The sequence below is a fragment of the Oculina patagonica genome, chromosome 4 (assembly GCF_052425735.1).
Source record: "Oculina patagonica isolate OP01 chromosome 4, crgOcupat, whole genome shotgun sequence".
Taxonomy (NCBI): Eukaryota; Metazoa; Cnidaria; class Anthozoa; order Scleractinia; family Oculinidae; genus Oculina; species Oculina patagonica.
Genome location: NC_135761.1, coordinates 50,753,779 through 50,778,253, shown reverse-complemented (window position 1 = coordinate 50,778,253; position 24,475 = coordinate 50,753,779). Strand labels below are relative to the sequence as shown.

At 37.3% G+C, this 24,475-nt stretch overlaps 4 protein-coding genes across 5 annotated transcripts; 3 read left to right on the top strand and 1 right to left on the bottom strand.

The window, feature by feature from the left end:
* Window positions 1–1,367: 1,367 nt before the first annotated feature.
* On the top strand, window positions 1,368–2,240 carry LOC144648559 (histamine H2 receptor-like). The gene has a single exon (XM_078508085.1). It carries the CDS (start codon window positions 1,368–1,370, stop codon window positions 2,238–2,240), a length of 873 nt encoding a protein of 290 aa, XP_078364211.1.
* A 2,650-nt stretch (window positions 2,241–4,890) lies between these two features.
* LOC144648813 (D(1A) dopamine receptor-like) lies at window positions 4,891–8,603 on the bottom strand. Its single transcript, XM_078508270.1, has 2 exons — window positions 8,509–8,603; window positions 4,891–6,712 (listed from the first exon to the last, which is right to left on the bottom strand). Exon 2 carries the CDS (start codon window positions 6,624–6,626, stop codon window positions 5,754–5,756), a length of 873 nt encoding a protein of 290 aa, XP_078364396.1. The 5' UTR covers window positions 6,627–6,712; window positions 8,509–8,603; the 3' UTR covers window positions 4,891–5,753.
* Window positions 8,604–12,085: 3,482 nt separating this feature from the next.
* LOC144648812 (melanocortin receptor 4-like) lies at window positions 12,086–17,380 on the top strand. 2 transcript variants are annotated; one of them, XM_078508268.1, is made up of 2 exons: window positions 12,086–12,197; window positions 16,050–17,380. In XM_078508268.1, the coding sequence occupies exon 2, from the start codon at window positions 16,122–16,124 to the stop codon at window positions 16,983–16,985; it is 864 nt and encodes a 287-aa protein (XP_078364394.1). In that variant the 5' UTR covers window positions 12,086–12,197; window positions 16,050–16,121; the 3' UTR covers window positions 16,986–17,380. The 2 variants fall into 2 exon arrangements, with proteins under 2 accessions (XP_078364394.1, XP_078364395.1); XM_078508269.1 differs by having other exon boundaries at window positions 16,035–17,380.
* Window positions 17,381–22,146: 4,766 nt separating this feature from the next.
* Window positions 22,147–24,475, top strand: LOC144648811 (trace amine-associated receptor 7e-like). The gene is made up of 3 exons (XM_078508267.1): window positions 22,147–22,162; window positions 22,459–22,501; window positions 23,455–24,475. The coding sequence occupies exons 1-3, from the start codon at window positions 22,147–22,149 to the stop codon at window positions 24,206–24,208; spliced, it is 813 nt and encodes a 270-aa protein (XP_078364393.1). The 3' UTR covers window positions 24,209–24,475.

The following is a 24,475-nucleotide window of genomic DNA, read 5'->3' as shown; positions in this document are numbered from 1 at the left end:
ATCCGATATACTTAACCTTGCGATCAAACTTCACGACCAAGCATGTAATTGTTGTCCGTAATTGCTTAGGTTTCGCGAAGCGACGGCACGAATAGCTGATATGAAATATTAAAATCGGATCCTCGTTTGTCGTTTCCAAATGATTCATGTCCGTAAGCTGTGTCTTTGCTTCTTTTTCAATGAAGGTTTGATAAACGTCTTTATACATCGGCCATACTTGCTTGTGTAATACAAAAAAGCTTATGTGAATAATAAAGTTATAATTTTAACTGTGATTGGTCACAAAAGACGTCATTACATCGGGAAATAACCTATTAACTAAAAATAGTAATGACGCCTGGTGAATAAACTTACCGTGATCTTATATTGTTCTTTTATGTTCTAGAAAGTTCTTAGCTCAATATTTCACGGTATATTTACATGTTAGTCAAATTAAATATTGTTGTTGAATAAATCATAGCTCTCAAAACACACATACAAAGAGTTTGAGTTGTTTTCCGGCTAAAAATATTCAAGATGAAAAAAAAAACAATTAGATTACGTCAAGGGGGTTTCCCACGTAATTGACACAGGGTAAACAATGACTTCCTGTGTTACTCAATAATTTATGCACTCACCGGAGCGTGCAAGTTTTGTTTAGCTTGTTAAAACGTTTGCGACAACACTGCTGTCTAATTTTTTTAATTTTTCAATCAGCTCGTCTGTTAAAAAGATTGTTATTTGTTTTTCATTTTCTTTAGTTTTTTTGTATGTTGTAAACGCTTTTCCACGAGATCTTTTCAAGTTTTTCTTTACATTCAAGTTAATTTCTCCAGTTCTCCCTCTTCCCATCTTCGTTTACTCAATAAGAGCATTTGTTCAATAGGAATTATTTCTGGCACAGCAATTAAAGGTTGGTTGTAATTTAATACAATGGCGCCATACAACGATTGGTACACTGTCGGGTCCGGCGAATCTGCTTCAGGAAGTTAGGAATGTGAAAGCCACTCACATTTTCCTCCTTTTTTTTTACCATTTTCCACGCCTGCTTTCCCGATTTTTTTGTTATTTTTAACCATGCTTTGCATAACGATTGCAGCTTTCTTTTTCTTAAGTTTTCTGGGATTAAACGTCTTTTTTTGCAACTCGTTTCGCGAGGGGGGTAAGAAAGGCGTCTTGCGTTCCGCGCACACTTGTATAATAGGAGTTGTGGACACAAATTGTGACAAGGAGCGAGGCGAGGCTGGCGAGCCAGGCGAGCCAGGCGAGTCCGAGCGAGTTTTCACAATTAGTGCCACAACTCCTATTATACAAGTGTGTTTAGCTGGTCTGGAATTAGTACGTAAAGAAGATTATTGCAGAAAGAATTTTTAGTTTCGTTCAGCAAGATGACTGCTGAAGATCTAGACTATCTTGCAAAAGAGGACACTGCCTGGCCGTTTCCAGTCTTCCTCACTGAACTTCTTCTCATATTAATAATCAACGCCGTCACTATCACCGCCTTCGCAAGAATCCGCCACTTGCGCAAGCGCAGTACGTATCTCATAATTAACCTGACTGTGGCCGATCTACTGGTAGGAGCCGTGACAGGACCTCTGTTTGTATACCACGAGAAGGAAGAAGACTTTGGTTTCACATGGAAAAGCTTTATTAGTTTGGCTTTTGAAGTGACCTTCGCAGTTGCCTCCCAAGTAAATCTTTGCTTGATTTCTTTAGATCGGCTACATTCGACACTTTTTCCCTTCAGGCACTGCTTAATAAGAAAATGCGTGTATTTTAAAATTATGATAGCTAGCTGGGTTATAAGTTTCCTATTGGCCTGTCTCATGGCTGGCTTGATTCTGAATGGATCACATGGGGGATCGTACGTATGGGCCTTATTTGGTATTCTCACCCTTCTGGTCCTCACAGTTTCTTATGTCATTATTATTCTAAATGTTCAAAGAAACCCTCATGCACAAAATCATAGTTCAATTCACACCGAAAGGAAACTATCCGTGACATTATTCATAGTCACTGGGGTTTCCGTTCTAACCATTCTGCCCTGGGCTACTTATAGTTCCATGCCAGTTGACATGCAGATTAAATTGTCCGAAACATCTAGCGTTGATATTGGTATTGTTCTAGCTGTGATATATTTTGCCAGTTCCATAGTGAATCCCCTTGTATATGCCATACGAATGCGAGAGTTTAGAAAAGCCATACAGAACCTTGTTTGTAAAACTTCGGAGCCAAGCAGAGTCCATCCTTTACAACGTTAATCTCACAGTGCGCCGTAACTTCAAACTTCAGACTGATGGTAAAACCCATTTTCCACGCCACCCACGATAGGACAAAAACGTTCCAGGCGAAGGCCAAGAGGTGAAAATTTAGGTAAAACAGATGGTGTCACTATCTAACTGCTTCTGCGCCTTGGATGGAAACTTCGACGACTGGCCTGTTTTAAAAAATTACATCCAGAATTATGAGATATGTTCTTTACCAGAGAACAACTTTGACGATCGTACCCCTCATTAACGGCATTCGATCGAAAGGGTAGGAACTTTATTGTTGCGAAGCTGTGCCGGGATACCGAGGGGCAAGACTAGAGTTGAAAAGGTCATTGTCCTTTTATACAGTGTCGTAACCAGACCTTTACCATAGACGAGGCAAGATCTTGCTAGGGGGTTCTGGGGGTATGCCCTTCAAAAACCTTTTGAAATCTAGAAGCTCTGACACTCTTTCAGAGACATTTTTCATGAGCCATTTCTTAAGAAAAATCAATCTTGTTCAACTGGAGATTATTTTCCCAACAAAATATATGTATATATATATTTTTAATTTTGGGTAAAAATCTTGACGAGGCAAGTGCCTCGTCTTGCCTCTTGCTAGTTACGGCCCTGTTATAGGTATATTTTCGGCTCAAAACGGGCAAACAACAACTAAAATAACAATCATGTGTCACTCATTTTATGAAATGTGTTAATCGAAGTGACATAGAACGTAGAACCACAATACAAGTGATCAGTTGGTCTAACTGTATTAGAGGTAGGAATTGGAAATTTCTACAATAATGAGGTAAGATGTAGATTCTTACAATACGTAATCGTGTGCTAAACAAAATAATTGATTCCCAATGGATTGTACTTTTTTTTTAGAAATTAGATCATATTCAGAATAATTAAAATTGACATGCAGATTTGTTTCGTCACACCTGCATATATACACAATAGTTTACACGGTTAAAAATATGTTTTACTAGATCAAGATACCTTGTTGAAACCAAGCCCAGCATTGTCGAAAAATTATTTCTTCCTTCTAAAAGAAGTAATCTGGAATAATCAGCTATGATTTAATTTATAGTATGGAAGTTTATCCCCTTGCCTCTTGGTTGTTCTCTGGTGTCGACAATAAGGAATTGTAGTTTATTTGTCCTTCTGGTGAAGAGAGGGTCGTCATCTTGTTTATCTTTCTTAATTTTAAAACAATAATAAAATGAATAATGTTTATTAATTAATTTGCTTAGGATATTAAAGATTAAACGATAAAACAGCAAAAATAATATAAACAGTGTTAGTCTAATGTTTACCTCCCACAGTCTTTGGTTTCTGAAAGGGGAGAGAAATTGACAGCAACAATTAAAAAGTTCTCCGTTATATCGTAGTCGCAATGCGATTATTCCAACATTAGGCATGCTATTAGTAATACTACATTAAAATTAAATTTTAGACATTAGACGAGTTTTACCGACAACAAAATCGGCCACTTTCTTTAGCAATTGCTTTTTTCCACTTGTGGTTATTGACAACTGGTCAATTCCGTGACGTGATCACTACTCGTTTATGGCAGATATAGCCACCGACGATATTCAGTCAACAAGCGAGAAATGTTGCATAAAGATCCAAGTTAAGCTCAGTTAACTTTGAAGTCAGATTAAAAGACCATAAGTTAACGTTTAGCGAAGATATCGGTGACGTCTTCAGTCTATTGTTATTTCAGTGCCTGCCAGAAACTATTGGCTAATGCAACAAACACTTCTCTTGTTTACATAACTTGTTGGCACATTAAAAAACAAAAACAATTTGTCATAGACAGACGCTTTCCCTATTCAAAAAAATTGGCTAAGTCTGTTTAATTTCGAAAAGGATACAAAATATGATCGTATCAGCTGGTTATCGCATGAAGCTTATACGAAAAGCAGAGGAACAGCAGGAAATTGAACAGCAGAAAGTCTTAAATTCTGGAGAACGTTGTGCTAGTCGAGTTTCAAGCTAAGAGGTAAGTGATTGTTTTCAAGAAGGGAAAAAACTTTAGAATATTCTTTAGAAACGAAAGCCTCCTTAGTTTCAGAATTTATATCTTGTACCTCTTCATCTCGTTCGCTATGATAGTATATCTACCTGGTTGAAACATGGTCCTCACGTTCCATGTACCCACGCACGATTCAACCGGAAATCTCATACTTTCTGATTCTTTAATCAGAACCTTTTCCAGGGCCGCTCGATTCACGACAGCTGGTCATGGGGAACGAAGAATCTGGGTGCTAGGTTAGGCTGACTCCGGTAATCACGTTAGATTTGAACGTCAAAGAAGGCCAATGCATTAGACTATAAAAATCTGGGTCGCAAAGATGTTTGGATGCTTATCTTATGCATCTTGAGACTACGCAAGCCAATTTAAGAAAATGCACGAACTTCTGATATAAGTTTTGTGAAATTTATACAAGCTACAAGAATTGAAGCTCATTGAACCGGACACATATGTGTGGTGGTATCGTTCCCTTGCCTTCCATCATATGACGAAAAGACTACTGAGATACAAATCGCATCTAGCTTAGAGTATTACGGTAATAAAATTGTGGAAATCAGTTACAATCTAACAGATCCAAAAGAATGTAAAACAAGTCGTATCGTTTAGCTTAAATTTATTTAGGCAAATCCTTCTGGAACAAGTTGATCGGCGCATCTACAAAGAGTACATGACACAGTTTTACAATCGATACAAGTTGCAACTGTAAAGAGTACAGCTCGATGCTGGAGAAGAGTTGCCTCGAAAAGTCAAGCAGCGTTTATTGTTAAAGTATCATGGAAGGAAAACTGGCGTTTACGGTGTCTCAAATTTTTCTTTTCTTGCTCCATTATTTTTTGTGAATTTGTTAACTTGGAGAAGCCCTTAAAACGGCATATTTAAGTTAAAAAAATTATATAAAAATAATAGAGCAAGAAAAAAACCGAGACACCGTTTTTAGACCAATATATGTAGATCAAATTCCACATAAAAGCTTAGGCGCTCGTGTAAACGTGTTCCCAAATGAACCTAATGTTTCGCGCGAACCGCCAGTTACAAATAGCGACACTTAAACAGTGATGACGACTAGCAGTATTGCAGTCGAAACGCCGCGATCAACAACTCAAGGCGATTCCATCGTAAGACAAACGAATAAACGTTTATAATACCTATCTTACACCGCAATGAACAATAAACACATCTTTAATGACATATATACCTCCTATATTTTTTTTATTATTTTCGCGTAAATTACCGAGAAATAGGAATTCCAACTTCGAACAGTTTCTAACCCCAAATGCTTTTAAGCAGCATCATTTAAATCTGGGACTACGTTTTATGTCACGTCGAAATAAAGTTTTTTCATTGAATCAAAGCATATTTTCAAACCTTGGTCTTCCTCATAGTCTGGAACATGACAATCTCAATGTTTGTGACTTTGTGAGAGGTTGTTCCCCTCCCAAAGCGTCAGGTTGTAAAGGATGAACTCCGTTCTGTTCAGCTTTGCCCTACGGCAAGTGATGCTCTACCCGGCTTTGTCGTGATACAAGGTTTCCTATCGCTTTTCTAAACTCTTGCATTCGTATGGCATAAACAAGAGGATTTACAATTGAGCTGGCTAAATATATCATGGATAGCACATAATGAATTTCAACTCCTGACGTATTGGATAATTCTATTTGTATGTCGACTGGCATGGAATTGAAAATAGCCCAGGGCAGAATGGTTAGAACGGAAACTCCAGTAACTATAAATAATGTCACGGAAAGTTTCCCTTCTGTATGAATTAGACCATGATTTTGAGAATGAGGGCTTCTTTGAACATTTAGAATAATAATGATATAAGAAACCGTGAGGATAACAAGGGTGAGAGTAGTAAATGAGGACCATACGTACGAATTTCCATTTAACTTATTTACATGCAAGGCAGCGACGATAGAGGCCAAAAGAAAAGGTATAAACCAGCTAGCTATAATGATTTTAAAGTAAACCCATTCACCAATCAAACAATGCCTGAAGGGGAAAAGTGTTGCATGAAGCCGCTCTAAGGAAATCAAACAAAGATTCACTTGAGAAGCTATTGGGAAGGCTCCTTCAAAGGTCAGCATCATAAACCTTGACCAATCAAAGCTCTGGTTTTCTTCATCCATCGTGGTTTCTTTCATCTGGTACACAAACAAAGGTCCTGTCACAGCCCCCACCAGTAGATCAGCGACAGTCAAATTTATTATAAGATACGTACTGCGCTTGCGCAAGTGACGGATTCTTGCGAATGCGGTGATAGTGATGGCATTGATTATTGATGTAAGAAGAAATTCAGTGAGGAAGACTGGAAACAACCAGACAGTGTGCTCTTCTGTAGGATAGTCTTCAGTAGGCATTCCTTTGATGACGGTTGGGAATATTCTGTCTGAAATAATCGTCTTTTTGTATTTATTCCAAGCAGCTGGGATTAAGTTGAAAATTACTGTAAATAAAAAAAATTGCAGATTGTAATAGGTTACATAGTAGCTGCTGAACAATCAGACTTTAATTAAGGTTGCACAAAGAATTTACTAATTAGTCTGGCCATGATAATAGAGCTATACAAAGCGATTTTAAAGCATGACCAGAAAAGGAAAGTGACTTTTCCAAATAAGGAAAACGATCTTGTTAGGCCATGCAGTACCATTAGCACTTCGAACATATTGAGCTTTGCATAATTAAAATTTAAATTATAACCACAACCATAAGGAAATAAGCATGACTTAAATGAACTGTTTCATTGTGACAGTGATTATGTCATCAGAAACAAGATAAACAAACTTCTACAGAATTAGCCAGTCTGTTGCATGAAATATAAAACAGTGTTCAGTGAACCAGTCTTCATGGAAAACCTTTCTAGCCATCTCTTGAACAGGCCGAAAGAAAAATGGAAGAGAAAAGTCAGGGTAAAGCTTTTTGGTTGAGATGAATCAGAGTCATCTCGTCCATGCCGTTTTGGCACCAAAGGTGAAGTCCCGTTGTCCGAGCTGGGTTGGCGAAGAGCCTCTTCCAGAACTGAACCTGTAGGTTCGTCGAGTTGATTCGAACCCTTAGCAGGTTCTAAATATTTTGAACTTGATTTGGACATATCTGGGTAGATTCTCTTCGTCTAAAGACATAAAATGAGCGATGAACTAACAAAGCGAAGTACAAAGCGAGCAAAGCGCCTTACAAAGCAAAATACGGCCGACGTGTTGATGGTACCGCAGCCTTATGGGATCGTGTTCCTTATTTGAAACAGTCACTTTCCTTTATAGGAAATGCTTTAAAATAGATTTGTTTAGTATTATTATCATGGTCAGACCAGAAGATTTAGATTTTGTTTTTGTTTTGCTCTTTATTACTGTTCCTGCACACTTGCACGCTACATTACAATACAGTTATTGACACTAGATAAGCTATCTTACAAAGACGATTCTACTATTGAGGATTTAGATATGAAAAATACGCTAGATTTCTTTGTTTCCCTGCAAGTAAATAAGCACATGAATTTCGTTGTCAATTGGTAGAGCCTTAACCTAGTTAACATGTGCCACTAAAGCGCATAAGCCACCGCGCAAAAATAAAAAAGGGGGTCACCTATTCATGTGCAATAAGCATATGCAACAGGCGACAACACAGGGACAATGTTCTTTAAAAACTTGAAAATAAAGATTGCATAAGTTTTTTTTTGTAAGCACTGACCATGTCTTTTTATAAGACGTAACGGCCAGAGAACAGGCCACATGAACAATATACTGCTTATCACTGTTAGGTTTTGCTTCACGGGGAAAAATCGTCGGTAAACTCACTCGATTAATATGAACTGCGAAATTTGTGGTTATGTGTTAAACATAAGGAAGTTGCTTAAAAATTAATTCGCCGAATAACTCCTTCCCTCGAGATCCGATCTCCCGCCAATTAAAAACTAACATCCCACCCAAATGTATAACTTACACTGCTAATAAACTCCACAATTACTTAGTCTTGCACGAGTCGAATATACATCAAAATAAAGCGAAATTACGTTGGCAAATGTTTACAGACACTTTAGCATTGCCTTTGCTGGGAAAGATCAGAAAATATATACAAAGAACCTGCCCCTGTTTAGCGCCTTAATATCTTTCAGTCATTTTAGCTGCTATATTTTGTATTTATGCTTGCATTTTAGTTTTTCGGCCCAGCATGAGGATAGTCCTCGATAGTCCAAAACAAAAAATATACTAAAGCAGCCCCTCTTTTGGAAAAAAAGTCACTTACCTCTTAACTAAAAACTGGGTTAGCACAATTTTTCTCTACTCTTGTCTTCTCTTTAGCTTTTCTTTCGCTTTTGCTAAAAGCGTCAGACGAAGTTTAGTTGATTTGCATTAGACTTTGTGTTCTTTACGTTATGAAACGGGGACAGTCACTTCTATCAAATAAGGATGGTGTCTGTTTAAGAATAAAAATGTCATTATTATTCAAATGTACAAACAAGTAAAATAAACAAGAACCCTCTTTGTTGTGCCAGCTGGCCAGTAGTAATCTGGTTGGCACACCAACAACAATAGGTAACGCCACCAATGTCGTCATATACGTCAACTTAATATGATCAGTGATGAGGCTATATCCGCCATAAACGACCAATGATCACATCATGGAATTGACCAGTTGCCAATCACCACAAGCCGAAAAGAAAATGGCGAATAATTTAGTTTTTTTTTTGGTCTACTAGCTTAAGATTTGCATTGTCTACTACGACATACCTTAGAATTTATTGTTTATTGGCTTAATGCTAACAATGACTACTCGTCTTTTATCCTGCCAAAGTACTGAGCAAATTTATCGATTAACATAATTTTCTTCATGTTTAACCCTATTCAGACCGGGCTTTTTTGGACCTTCTCAGAGCTTCCCCCCCCCCCCCCCCTATGTAACTTCCAGAATATTTAAGCAATCACCATAAAACTAATAGGATGTATTGTATGTCTAAACCTCTTTCTTTTGGTATAGGTCACGTGGGATGGTGACGTCACATCACGTGACAATTACATCATGATGTCAAAACAGCCGCCATCTTGGATCCGCCATCTTGGATTTCAAATTTTTTCCAAAATGCCAGAAAACAACCCAAAATCACTTCAAAGTACTCAAAATAAATTAAAATGTGCTTTAAATCCGTAAAAATGTAAAAATAATTCCATTTAAGTTGATTTTTATTAACAGAAACACGCAAAATTACAAATTTGGGAAAAACACGCCTGTCAATGCCGTTGCTATGGTGATGTCAAGTTCCAGACACATCATCCAACCCAACCAAATTGTTACCAGATAAATTTTAGGAAAAGTCAGAAAGTTTGGCAGCGTTTGGTTAAATCTTCAAAAAGTTATAAAAGTTCAAAGTCAGCGCGGGCCTCAAAAGCCCCCCCCCCCCCCCCCCCCTCCCCGGTCTGAATAGGGTTAAATTAAACTGATGAACAATATAAAACCGTTCTTTTTATTAGCAGGACGATAAATTACATGACATGAGATAGACAAGAATCATCCGTTTTTTAGTTGGTTCTGTAGTCGTAATGATAATAATGTTGTTTTAATCTTAGTGGCGTTACTGCGTGACAGTGTTAACATTAACGTTAGTACTGTGCATCAAAGAAGAGAGAAACATCGATACTTTGAAAAACATTCCAAAATAACTTTTTTTACCCTGACGACGCTCGGCTAAGTTGCTAAGGTATCTTTAATTTCTTTTAACCCATTCTCGACTCCAGAGCCCGTGCAACAGCCAAGAGCTAGCTCTGGGGTCGACAATGTCATTTAACCCGTGCAAATTATACTGTGCGCGCGCAGGTGCGACAAAACAAATCCACATAAAACCATACATCTAGATTTTCTCAAAGTCGTTCGCTTCTCGTTTTCAGTTTGTAGGCAAGTCTACCGTACATCGTAAAATAATATCATCCCTTCCATAAATACAAATTAATTATTTTAGTAATGAGTTAAAAAAGTACAGGTTAGACTTTTTCTCGCCTCTCGATAAAACAAGTTGTGCTCGTTTTCACTACGACATTGGTTACCATAGCAACAATATAACCTGTTAAAAGCACCGAAATGTTCGCTTTAAGTGCTTATAACTCGAAAAAGAGTTCGATGACCCCCATTTTTATCACTGAGTAATGATCAGCATGTTAAGATGCAACTTTTTGCAAAGTTAAAAAAAGTATACAGAAAGGTTTCAGAGCCACCTTAATTTCTTGAAAACTTAAGGTGGCTCTACAACCGCTCTCTATACATATTTTTAATTTTGCAAAAATTTGTATCTTAGTTCAGTTTGAACTAGTTAAAATTAATCCTTCAGCCATCGTTCTGCTTCCTTTAGTTTCTGTTTTAGTCTTTGTATTAATATATTGTGTCCGTAACGTATAATTCTAAGGGCCCGCTTCATACGGACACCCTGATAATACGGTGACTTAAATTGCGGTCCTACAGTGTCCGTATTAAGAGGTTACATTGTACTAATATTAAAACTATACTTAACAATATTATTACCATTACGACAACAAAACCAGCCAACAGTTGTCAACAATTAGAAATTGTAATTTATTGTCCTGCTGATGAAAAAAGGGTTGCTCTGGTTTATTTTTTCATCATCTTAATTAAACATAATGCATCAATAGATTTCAGCAGGGCCCATTCCCCTCCCCCCGCCACCCCCTTCCCCGTTCGATGGTGGGTCATTTTCCCATAATGGCCATCCCGGGGGCTGGGCATTAGACTTCTACCCAACTACAATTGGCATTTGACCATCTCGCTTTTTTTACCTTACAGCATTGGCCAATTCGTCGATAAATACCATAAGCTTCTTATCTAATACGTCTACATAGGACGTAAATGGGACGCTAGACCTGCAGAATGACCAATTTTTGCAATATTTAAAAGAAATAAGACGTAGCTAGGACTTAAATTTGGCCTGAATTAGATTTTGGTTAAAGTAAGACAAAATACTTGAAAAATAATCATTTTTGAGCCGCTCCCCTCAGGGCATTAGCACAGCTAGTTTGTCCCGGTAAAGAGGGGAATTTGCCTGTTGGTTTCAAAAAATTCCTTATTCCCGGGAGTCGTCCGGAGGGAGGGGTGACATGGGTACCGCTGGAATTGACTGATGCATAAAGAGAATGATGTTTATTGATTAATATGCTCAACAGTAAATTTTTGTTAAAACAAGAAAACTTTAAAAAGTTGTGAATCAGTGTTAAACAAAGCAAATGCTTCAGCGCCTTGCATGCACATTTTTGATACCAATAGACTTAAATAAAATTGTCAACAACAGACGCGTTTTTTGGAAAACTTCAGTCGCCATTTTAATCATTTTCGGCTTGTGGTGATTGACAACTGGTCAAGTGCGTGACCTTATTATTGATCATAAATTGCCGTCACCTGTTGTTATATTGATGTGCCTGCCAGATAGTTTAAATAGGAAAACGAGAAATGATAAATAGGAATTAATTACCTTGGTCGCTATCAGATATCTTGTTTCATTCAAAGGAATTAAGCCAATGTTAAATGTACAAAAAAATACTAAGATAAGGACAAATCCAAAACCTGATGTTTTTCTGCTTTGAGAATTCTTACATTTTGAGAATGTAGTTTTTATGCTTAATTACTTCCTATTTGCCTTTTTCATTTTTCATTTTACTATGACAACGCTTTTGCAATTAGGTGTAACTATTGGCCGATGAAACAAAGAGTCCCTCTGTTTATATAACTTGTTGGTACATTTTAATAACAGACACAAATAATCCTTCATAAAGATATATTATTTGGCAAAATTGGCTGTCCCTGTTTGACAACGAAACGAATACGAAAATTGATGCAAATGAGCTAAATGTCGCCAGGAGCCTTTAGCAAAAGCGAAGGAAAAGCAGAAGACAAGACGAGAGTGTTGTTATGCTAGGCAAGTTTCAAGTTTAGAGGTAAGTGATTTTTTCTATAGGGGGGGGGGGGGGGGGGGGAGATTAAGAATATTTTTAACCATCAAAAGCCTCTGCTCGTAGGGTTGACCAAAAACAATGTCTGTTCACCATTCTCTTCTCTTAGACTATCAAGGACTATCCTCATGCTGTGGTAGATGTCAGCCGAAAAGCTAAAATGCAAACATAAAACGCAAAATATAGCAGTTAAGATGACTGGAGGATATGAAGGCGCTAAACAGAGGCAAGCTCTTTTTATAGATCTCCTGATCTTTCCCAGCAAAAGCAATGCAAACATGAAACGTCTGTTGTCATTCGCCATTTTCATGCCGCTTAACTGTAGTATGAAGTATCAGGAAATCGCGAGTAATGTTAATTTTAGGTGGACAAAAATCGAGTACCAGAAAAATCTAAAATCTATTGCTGCGGCATCATTTTCTACCTTTTTTTTAAAAAAAAGCGAAAAATTTCTTATTAGGGTCTGAGAAAATGAATTTCAAAGTTCACAAGAACCATATGTAAACTACAGTTAAAATCTCGCGTGTAGCTTTTTTGTGAAATTTGTTTACGATGTTTGGTGTAGTTAGAAATGATTTCTTTTGAAAAGATATTTGAAACAGTAACACAGAGTTTTGCAGTTAGATGCAAATAATTTTGATATATAACTTTGTCCAATAAATATTTGAGTCCTGATAAGTGATAAGCAGCAAATTCTGCATGTGTCCTATTTTCTGGTCGTTGCGTCATATAAAACAACCGACTATAAAAAAAGGTACCTAGGGTTGTTACATGAGTCTAATGCTCTATCTCATAAAGATTGCGCGGCAGTGGATGGTTTTCTTTGGGCTATTAAAGTAGGTTAGAAGTATGTGTTTGGGAGTATCAGCACATATAGCAAGGAGTGAATTGCATTGAATGTTTATAAATGAAAATGAAATGATCATTAATGTTTTATGCTTCAACGAATTTAAAGTATGAAGAGCAGATGATGTATCATTTTCCATAAAAGCAGAAACGATAAAAAAATATAAACAACTTGAATGCGTAGCAATTGAAAAACAATGTAACATCGTTTTCTTGAGATTTTTCGCCATTTTGAATCAGGCTCACCCTAAGCTCTTGCAGTTAAAGCTCTTGGAAAAGTGAATTTTACGCCATTGTACTGCAACATTTACTGGCTTAAATCTGCCTTAAATCGGGTTAAATTGCTGACGAACAGATTCATTTAGCTACGTAACATCGATTGGTTCTTATTTCAGAAAATGTTGTGTGTGTTCGTGTACATATTTTTCTTTCTGATTTAAGGCTTTTTCTTTGCATTGTGAAATAAAATATTGAGCGACTTAAAACAAATACAAAATACGAGGTAAAGTTTTGTGTCTCGACAAAATAAACATTTGGCGTCGCTTTGTCGAAATATTATTATAAAATATGAAACAGAAAATGGTCAGTGGTTACAATTTTTCAATTAGAGATTTAAAAGATTTATCGCTCAAAAACGAACTAAAACTTCGGAAGTCATTACGTTTCCTAATTCTCTTGTCTAAAGGAAGAACAGCGAAATAAAAGAGTCATAAATATATAATATTTATGAGTTAATAAATAATAGGTTAACTTGCAATTTGCATTTCGCCCTCGACAATCGGATGTGACGTCAAAGGTAAATATCAAATTTGTAGGGTTCTATCTAGCATGCTAGGTCTATATTCACATTTACTAGTCATAATAGGCTTTACCATATTGACAACACAATTCATATTTATCCCCTTACTTAAAAAAAGGCCAGGGGATCAAAGTTGTATATTTAACTAGCATGAGTTTATTTAACATATCTAAACCTCTGGACAGGTGAATAAATTAATAGCGGAGCTCCCACGCGCCGAAGGCGCGCGAGCGGAGCATTCATAGGCAGGCAAATGGTATCCTATCGAACCGAGAATTTTGGGAGTCGCCTACGTACGTACGTACGTACGTATGTACGCCCGTACGCACGGATTAGGCCTGGAGACGAGGTTGCCCGCGCGTGGCTAAAGAAAAGTTAGGAAATTACAAACAGCAAATAAAGCTAGCAAGGCAAGACAAAATGTACACAAGGGGTAAAATTACACAGCGATACTACACAGCAAAATATCTGAGAGATTTATTATCCAACTGCTCTTTTTTGTTAGTCTTTTTTCGTGTTTGAGGGTTATGTATAGAAGCCTTTACGCCAAAAAAGCAATATGGCTCGATGGCCCTCGTTCGATCGCTACACGGTTAAATTCAATTTATTGGTCTTTGGTCGCATTTTTCGTAACCGTAAAACGAGCAATTGACGTTATCTTCTATTGACTGGATGATGTGGACGTTTCAGTTTGATCTAAACGAAGTAATGTTATGAAAACGCGGGAAAATGTGTTGCGCGGTGTTCACTGTGTAGGCTGAATGAAACCGAGGGTATAAAAAAGAGCGACAGAGAATCGAGAACGTTCTTACCGTAATATTTCTCGCACGATGTCCTCAAAAGTCACCTACATTCCGTGAAATTGTAGATTACGATAGAGGTGTACGATGAGACCCGGAATAATTGCGAATGATATTCCTTGTGCACGTCCAGTTTGCTAATTACTGTTGTTTGCGGATGAATCTTCGGCCGTCAACATCAAGAATACAACAACTTTAGCAATGATTGTGTAAAAACGAAGCTAAACACTGCATGCATCAAGTCCGCTGAAGAAAGATACAGGAACCTGATGCAAGGTAACAACCTGTACTGAATTGCTGAGCCTGATTTTATACAGAAAATTTCATGATGTTTATAAACTTAAGCTTACTTTCTAAGCGCAGTTTCGATAGATTCTGCGTCGGCAAAGTTTAGATCTTTCCTTAACTTGAGAAATATACTTTGCCCCTTTAAGTCGCTTTAACTGCAACTTGTAGTACATTTAAGCTTACGCTTACATGTCAGTTCATTTTTTTTGTTCCCCTGAGTTGGTTTTATTTGCTATGGATTAACCGATTATCTATTGCCGTAAGTTGATTTTCTTTGGCCGTCAATAAAGTCGAATTCTAATCCCTTGTCGTGAGAGTTTATTTCTTTTTGCTGTGAGCTTATTCCGACTTTCAGCCTACAATTTCTCGGCGGAAGAAATTCATACAGTATAAGTGACTTTTTTCGAAGTGCTAAACGATGACAAAGCAAAAAGCTCGAATAAAATAAATTTATTTAAACTAAACTTGCTCTGAAAAACATTTTTACCCCATCTAGCTCGAGCGCAAGGTGAAACATATAAACTGACTCATATTTTTTAAAGTAGTTCAAACATTTTTTTTTGTTTTAGTGTGGTCCACTTTTACACTGAATAACTACGCTGAATAGAGATGATTTAGTGTACGTTTAAATTTGTTTAAATTTTGTAAGAAATAAAGATAAGTTTTAAATTTGCGTACGTGACTGAGCAACCCTTTTAAGTACGCCAATGTTAAGACAAATACAGAAAGAAAAGTAAGATGGGAATATGCCTGCTATTTTCTATTCTTAGAAAGCAGACAATAAACTCTTAATTAATTTCTAGGCCATGAGTTGTATTAAAGCAAAACGATAAGAGGATCGTAAAATTATTTACTATTCTTTAGAAAGGAGAGAATAAACTCTTAATTATTTTTTGTCCATTAGTCGTTCTGCCTCGAGATTACGATGGATTTATATTTGTCTTGCACCTATGGGCCAGCGTATACATAAGAGCTTTGACCGCATATTTATCAAAATGAAAACATTGTAACTCCAGCAAAAATTAAATAAATTAAAGGGAAGCTCCGCTTTTAGGCTTGCCTAAATCTATATATTATTTTTACTTACAGTATTTTTTAACTTAGTCCCAGCTGTCTGGAGTAAATACAAGAAGACGATTACTGCAGAAAGAATATTCCTCAACTGTCCTCAAAGAAATGACTACCGAAGACTATCCTGCACAAGAGCACACTGTCTGGTTGTTTCCAGTCTTCATCACTGAATTTCTTCTTACATCAATAATCAATGCCGTCACTATCACCGCCTTCGCCAGAATCCATCACCTGCGCAAGCGCAGTACGTATCTCATAATAAACCTGACTGTGGCCGATCTACTGGTAGGGGCTGTGACAGGACCTCTGTTTGTGTACCAGATGAAAGAAACCGCGAAAGATGACGAAAACCAGAGCTTTGATTGGCCAAGGTTTATGATAATGACCTTTGAAGGAACCTTCCCAATAGCTTCCCAAGTGAATCTTTGTTTGATCTCCTTAGAGCGGCTTCATGCAACACTTTTCCCCTTCAGGCATTGTTTAATTAGTGAATGGGTTTACGTCAAAATCATTGTAGCTAGCTGGGCTATACCTTTTCTGTTGGCCTCTCTCGTGGCTGGCTTGCATTTGAATAAATTAGATGGAAATTCGTACGTATGGGCCTCATTTACTACTCTCATTCTTCTTGTCCTCACAGTCTCTTATATCATTATTATTTTAAATGTTCAAAGAAGCCCTCATTCACAAAATCATGGCCTAATTCGTGCAGAAAGGAAACTGTCCGTGACATTATTTATAGTTACTGGAGTTTCTGTTCTAACTATTCTGCCATGGGCTATTTATAATTCCATGCCAGTCGACATACATATAGAATTATCCAATACGTTAGGAGTTGAAACTCATTATGTGCTAGCCGTGATATATTTAGCCAGTTCTGTTGGGAATCCTCTTGTATATGCCATGCGAATGCAGGAGTTTAGAAAAGCGATAGGAGAACTTGTTTGTAAATTTACGGAGCGGAGCAGCTAAAGTCTACCGGTTTCAACCTCAATAATTTTGCAGTTCTTGATATTCACCTCGGAAAATTATACTAAAACGATTATTCACCTCACGCTCAGTGAACAATAATCACTTTGCCTTCGGCGAATATAATTGTTAAGTATTGAAATTTATCTTCCTTTAATGGACAGTACTTTTATTAAGTTTACACTGAAAACTGCGTACAATAATATTACTAAGTTTATTATTACTAACATTACGACTACAAAACCGACCAACAAATGTTGTTGAACAACCAGTTGGTTGTTGTTTATTTCGTGTCAATAATTATAAACTGAAATTTATTGTCCTTCTTATGAAGAGAAGGGCTGGCTCTCGTTTATTTTTCATCATTCTAATTTAAACATAAAGAGAATGATGTTTATTGATTAATTTACTCAGCATATCGAAGATAAAACAATAAAACTTTAAAAAATGTATTACAGCAATGCTGAACGATCACTGACTTGACAACTGACCAATGGTCACATGACTCTTAAACGACAAGAGAAATAAACCGGCCATATTCGTATTCTCGGTATTGGACTGGAATTAGCTTGCAATGGAGGCTAATGCGGGGGAATGTCCTTAAAAATAGCTTCACGGTCATTTGCATTTGAAAAAAGGTCCCCGCATAAGCCTCCATTCCAAGCCAGTTCCAGTCCAATACCGAGAATACGAATATGGTCTATTGTTAGCAATAGGCCAATAACCAATAAATTCTCAGTTATATGTCGTAGTCGCCTAAGCAAATTCTTCAGCGCCAGGCCAGCACGTTATTGACAACAAGAGACCAAAACAAATTGCCAACAACAGACGATCCGAGTTTTATCGACAACTAGAGCGGCCATTTTATCCTCACCAATTGCTTTTTTCCGCTTGTGGTGATTGACAACTGGTCAATTCCGTGACCTCATTATAAGTCATAAGTTGACGTCGTTTATTGTTATTGATATGCCTGCCAAATAGCTGTTGGCTAGTGCAACAAAGAGTTCTTTTGTTTACATAACTTCTTAACATTTTTTTTTTTCACAAACAGACATCTTCCTTATTCGATAAAATAGACCATATTCGTATTCTCGGTATTGGACTGGAACTAGCTTGCAATGGAGGCTAATGCGGGTAATCTTTACAATTGCAAATGGCATGAAACACTTTATTTTGCCTTCACTACACAACCGAACACACACAATTGACACAAAGACTATGAGGCATGGGCACGTTGGTCAGCCGGGCCCACGATACATTTTATTGACACATCAATAAGATTACAGCAGGATGGATAAAATCATACATAACCTACATGCACCACAGCCGGACACGTAAACCCCAAAAAACCACTGTGGGAAAAATTAGGGACCGTGTACCCCCGACCAATGCTATGGCGCAGCCTCTGGGGTTTTAAGGCTTACAATAGAGAGGTTAAGCATGACGTTTACGGCTAACGGCAAACGGCAAAAATAAAACTTTTGCCGTCTCTCTTCCCTTGTGTGTACAGTAGAATGAAATTGTTTATATTTGCAATGAATAGTAGGAGACATTATTCCATTTTTGTGTGCTTTATTTACGGATTAGAAGAAAAGAACTCAAAATCAGAAGTTATCTTTGCCGTTTGCCGTCTGCCGTTAACGTCATGCTTAACCTCTCTACTAACAAAAAACAATGATATCAGAATAATGAAAGAAAAGATAATCAAAGTACAATATATTCACAAAACGAAATAATAAAAATATAACTTAACGGAGTAAAGTGTAGGCCAAAGAGGCTGACCGTAGAATGTTACAAGTCTCTCAACGAACTCTATTTCAAACACGCTAACCATAAGTCCTCGCGAGCTACGCTCGCACCCAGTTCTCTGGTCCGTGTCGGCAAAATAGTAATTTATGTTAATTAACACTATCACAAATTACATTTAATGATATTCCCCCGTATGAGCCTCCATTGCGAGCTAGTTCCAGTCCAATACCGAGAATACGAGTATGGTGTATTGGCTAATTCCCTATTTAATAAAGAAAAGAATATGACATTTGATGCAAATCAATTAAATGTCACCTGGCTGCTTTAACAAAAGCATTGGAAAAGAAAAAGTTCTTCGCAGGACGTTTAATCTTCAAATCCGGAAACGTTGTGCTGGCCGAGTTTCAAGTTAAGAGGTAAGTGAATTTTTTTATTTACAAAATAAGTAGAAAAACGGTACTGTATGTATTTTTAAACAATAAAAATCCCCGATCGTAAGGTTGTCCAAAAACAAGGTCAGCCCACCTGTCTCTTCTTCTAAACTATCGAGGACTCTCTTCAGTTTGTGGTAGATGTTAGTCGAAAGACGAAATTGGTGCAAAATATAGCACCTAAAATAACGGTAGTAACTAGTAGTAATCAGCGATTAGGGGAATGCGTTCGAGTAAGGCTTGAAAGGAGGGGTAGTTTTTGGTGTTGACTGAGATTTCCTCTTTTTCTTGTACAATTTGTTGGTGGTGGGAAAAACGAGGAAGGTGAAATGTTTGTAAGAATAATTTAACAACATTGATTGCGAATAAACTGTGAACAATAACTTTATTAATTCCAAGAATGAATGACAATTGCTTGTCTTTGAATGTGTGTTATGTGTAACACACAAGTATGAAAGTAACGACACAGTTCAAAGTTCAAACTTAAACTCAGCTGTGGTACTGTTCCTTTAAGGTTACAGACAACATTATTTTATATCAGTGAAACAGCAACATGTGAATTCCATAGAAAGCACTTTTAACTTGAAACAGCAATATATTGAAGTATGAATTAATATTGCAGAATTTGCTTTCAACTAAAAATTCTTACTGCCTGGATAATTACATTGTTACACCAAGTTCCTGGTGTTGACATTTGCTGAATGTAGTCTTGCCAACTATTGTCAGAAACGCTCTCAACATAAAATTCTGGATGATTATTCAAGTGCCTAATACCAGCAGCACGAATTTGAAAATGCAACTCTGCAGTTCCATACAGTTGGTGTGAAACTGACCTAAAAAAACAGTCTCCACTCCCACCAACATCATAAGGCATTAAACTTATTAATGAAAGTCTCTCATTAAGAGATACCCAAGGCAAATTACAACTGTCATTTGCAGGAAGCATACCTCCTTTTAAATTTGAACTTTGGAAAATATGACCAAAAGCGCTATTGTGACTGAAGTCAGACTTTGTTTGAAGCATGTCAATTGATAACTCTTTCTGTTTACCAGTGCAATACTTGTATCTTTTTTTCTCTTTCTGTTTGTTTATGAAAAAAAACATATTTACTGTAAAAATGTTCAGAGTTACACAAAATAAAGCATTTCTTGTAATTGCTACAAAAATTTCTAATAAGTGAGGAGCTTGGGAAATTATGTTTTAGTAGTTTTTTAAGTCTACTTCTGTATTTCATCTTCTAAGCAATTTAGTAACTCTACGAACAGAAATTCGAGATGGTTCTCTGTCGCGTTTCCTGTTGCTTTTTGTATTTTTCACAGCTGAGATTTCTCAGCATTTGTAGAGATCATAGCAACAGAACAACTCCTATCGCCATTCTTTCCAGCTACAATACGGACATCTCTTTCATATCTCTTTATAAGCTTACTATCATAATTATTGTGGGTATCATTTATCGAAGTCTGGACAGAACTCTGTGCACGACGTGATTTGGTCACGTTATACAAAAGAATGCTTCCGGTGCCGCATTTACTCGACTGAACAATGGTTCGGTTGTATTCGATCGCTTTATCTGCTCTGATGTCGTCTACACCGTGCAAATGTTTAACGCAAATGCGAGCCTCATCACTCGATAATGCCGTGTTCTGATCACAAGTAATGATCAAGTGGCTCAACAGCCGCCGAGCTACATAACTCGGAAAGTTTGTTATTTGATCACAAGCCTGATGATCAAGTGGCACAATGGCCGCTGAGCTATACAACTCAGAACATTTGCTATTTGACCACAAGCAACGGTCAGTTTTGGTCGCAGTTCAGCGACCAAAGTCGACAGAAGAGGCGATTCTTGTACGAGAACGAAAGTAAACAGTTTTACTAAGTACACAATCTAGCGACCAAACGAAATGTTTTAGCGAATTCGTGAAGCACGCGTGCGGGAACAGCGACCAAAGACGACAAAAGGGACGATTCAATGCGAAAACGAGACTAAAATATCGTCGCACCAGTTTCCCGGCCGAACTTGCCCCTGCAAAAATCAATCGGGGCGGCCAATTTGGAGTCCATACACCTGCGCGCGCATTACGGCTCGATTCATTCCGCATAACAGTGCACAGGCCTACCAACTCAAAAGACACAGGACGCAAAACAGAATTAGGCCTGCGCTCTCCTTCGTCGAACGCAATAAAGACCCAAAACAGAGGCAAGTTGCTTGTACAGATCTCAGTTTTGATCTTTCCCAGTAAACGCAACTCAGAAACGTCTGTTAACATTAGCCAAATTAATTCCGCTTTACTCTGGTATATATTCGACTCGTGCCAGACCATTTAACGCTAAAGTATTAACAGTAACATCAATTTAGAATATCAAAACACATTTGATATTTGATGTCCGGTTTCATCTCATAATTCTAATTGTGAAGCGCATTGAGCTTTGTAAATGCGCTATATAAGAACCTATGTCATTCACTGGGCGACCTATGATGTCGTTTTTAAAAGGCAAATGACCGGAGCTTGAGGGTTAAAATTATTCGGTGAATTAATTTCTAACGACTTCCTTATGCGTAACTCAAAAACAAAATTCACAGAATCGTTACCTATCCAGTGGGTTATCGATCTGACAATTTCTTTTCTCGCGCAGCAGAAAATGACAATGATAATTAGTATATTATACATACGGTCTCTCTTTGGCCGTTGCTTTATATAAAATATCCCGAATAAAAAAGAAAAACTTAAATATATTTTAAATGTAAACTGCACATTTGACCAGTGGTACTTTTTATTTAAATAGAATTTTATCACAAAAAAGATGGAATAAAACACTGGAGAGGTTTTCTTTATTAATACTGGACGAAACGTATGTTTAATTCATCATTAATTATTCTGTTTGAATATAAAGATGATGTTCATCGAATCACCTGAACAAACTTTCCTCCATCTGTTCATGGCTATATATGCACGAATTGTGGTAACATTTAGATTTGAGGAAAATGACTTCAACTGAAAGTATAACTTTGTTCCCTCTCGAAATTGTTGTTTTAATAAAAGCAATCATTTTTTAAAAATATTGGAATTTTCCATCATTCCATGCTCGCTTCTTATATATTATATCCGAACACAAGAACAAAGGAAAATAACAATTAAACCAACGATAAAAATGAACCAAAAGATATATACAATACTCTAACACATATTCATATTTAAATCCTCTAATTTTATTTATCTAATTTACTCCTAGCTGTACTCGAACAAACACGATTATTGCAGAAAGAATTATTCGAGAATGGCAAACCTTGCAGCAGATTCGGTCTATTTTCCAGTTTTCATCACTGAATTTCTGCTGACATTAAGGTCGCGGGGGACACCTTAGGCTCATTACTATGCATTTACTTAAAGCGTATGCACGAAGTACAACGACTGGCATCGACAACTTTACGAGATATTTATGAGTGGACAAAAATATGGGCGGGTGCGCGTGATTTGTAAAAAATCCCTGTTTCCTTGATATTTTAACCAATTTAAAACAACACTTAGCGATATGCGTTCATATAGATTGTAGGGAGTCTTTGAGCTTGTTTTCATTTAAATTTGAATATTTCTGCAACTCAGAGTAATCACAAAAATATTCGGAATAAACAATCGTGTCCTTTTTAAAAACGCATTGTTCTCACCATAAAAGCGTGGAATATAATTACCATAATTACATCTCTCCTTGGCAAAATGATCGTATTTAGGTCGGGACACCTTCGGAAATCTCAAAGTTTGGACTTTTCCGACAATTTTGTGGCAGAGAATACAGCGCGGATACAGAACTTCATGACTTGCCACTGCAGATAGGTAAACTATGAATACCGTAGTGTGTCATAACAGAAGCGGAATTCTAAAAGAGCGCTTTTAGAAAGAGGTAGAAGACATTAAATTCAAATTTGTGCACTTAAACCGCCATAACTTGCTGGCAAACTTTAAATTAAAAAATCCGCTTCTGTTATGACACTCTAGAGGTATTGACTGATTAGTTTTTGACAAGATCACAGTGTGCTGTCTACAACTCGTTCCGCAAACTCTGCCACAAAATCATGTTTTTCCCAATTTGTCACTAACGAGGCTATAACATCGCCGTTAAATGCAATCTACCAAATAAAAGATGACATTCACAATCTTTCATCATTTCTTTATGTCTCTGTAAAATTTGAGCTTAATCGCACCCATAACAGCTGAGAAATAAGCGTTTTAAAAGATGCAGGTCAAGCAAAATTTCCCTTCATGAATTTATTCATGCTGTTGGTATCCCCCGCGACCTTAATAATCAATATCATCACTGTCACCGCCTTCACAAGAATCCGCTACTTGCGCAAGCGCAGTACGTATCTCATAATAAACCTGACTGTGGCCGATCTGCTGGTGGGTACCGTGACAGGACCTTTGCACTTATACCACAGGATAGAAGAAAACTTTGGTTTTACATGGCCAGGAGTAATTTTGTTTACCTTTCACTATGCCTTCCCAGTAGCCTCCCAAGTCAATCTTTGCTTGATTTCGTTGGATCGACTACATGCGACACTTTTTCCCTTCAGGCATTGCTTAATTAGGAAATGTTTCTACTTTAAAGTCATCGTAAGTGACTGGTCTATAGCTTTCCTTTTGGCAGCCCTCATTGCTAGCTTGCGTTTGAAAGATTCACCGATGTTCTCGTATGTTTGGGCCTCATTTAGTAATCTCACCCTCCTTCTCCTCGTAGTTTCTTATATCATTATTATTGTAAATGTTCAAAGAAGTCCTCATTCACAAAATCGTGGTTCAATTAACACAGAAAGGAAACTATCCATTACCTTATTCATAGTTACTACGGTTTCCATTCTAACAATTCTCCCCTGGGCTATTCACGACTCCATTCCAGAGGACATAAAGAAAAAATGGCGCAATTATGAGTCAAGCGCTGAAATGTATGAAGTGCTAGATGTGGTATATTATGCCAACTCCATAATGAACCCCCTTGTATATGCCGTAAGATTAAAGGAATTTGAAAAAGCGATAAGGAACCTTGTATCATGACAGAGCCATGCAAGCAGAATATCGCCAGCCTGAGAGCAGAGCCGGACAGAACGAACTGCATCCTTGACAACCTAATGCTATGTTGTAGAAACGTATATCCCCCCAAAGTGTTAGTTGTTGTCACGTGATTGGTGCACATACTGCCAGTTGTCAATTGATTTCTGATGGACAGCAGCACGAGCAGATATGCTTGTTCAACAGTGCATAGACAATAACTTGAATAGTTGAACATAAACGAATGTTTTAGAATATGAGAAAAGCGGCTTA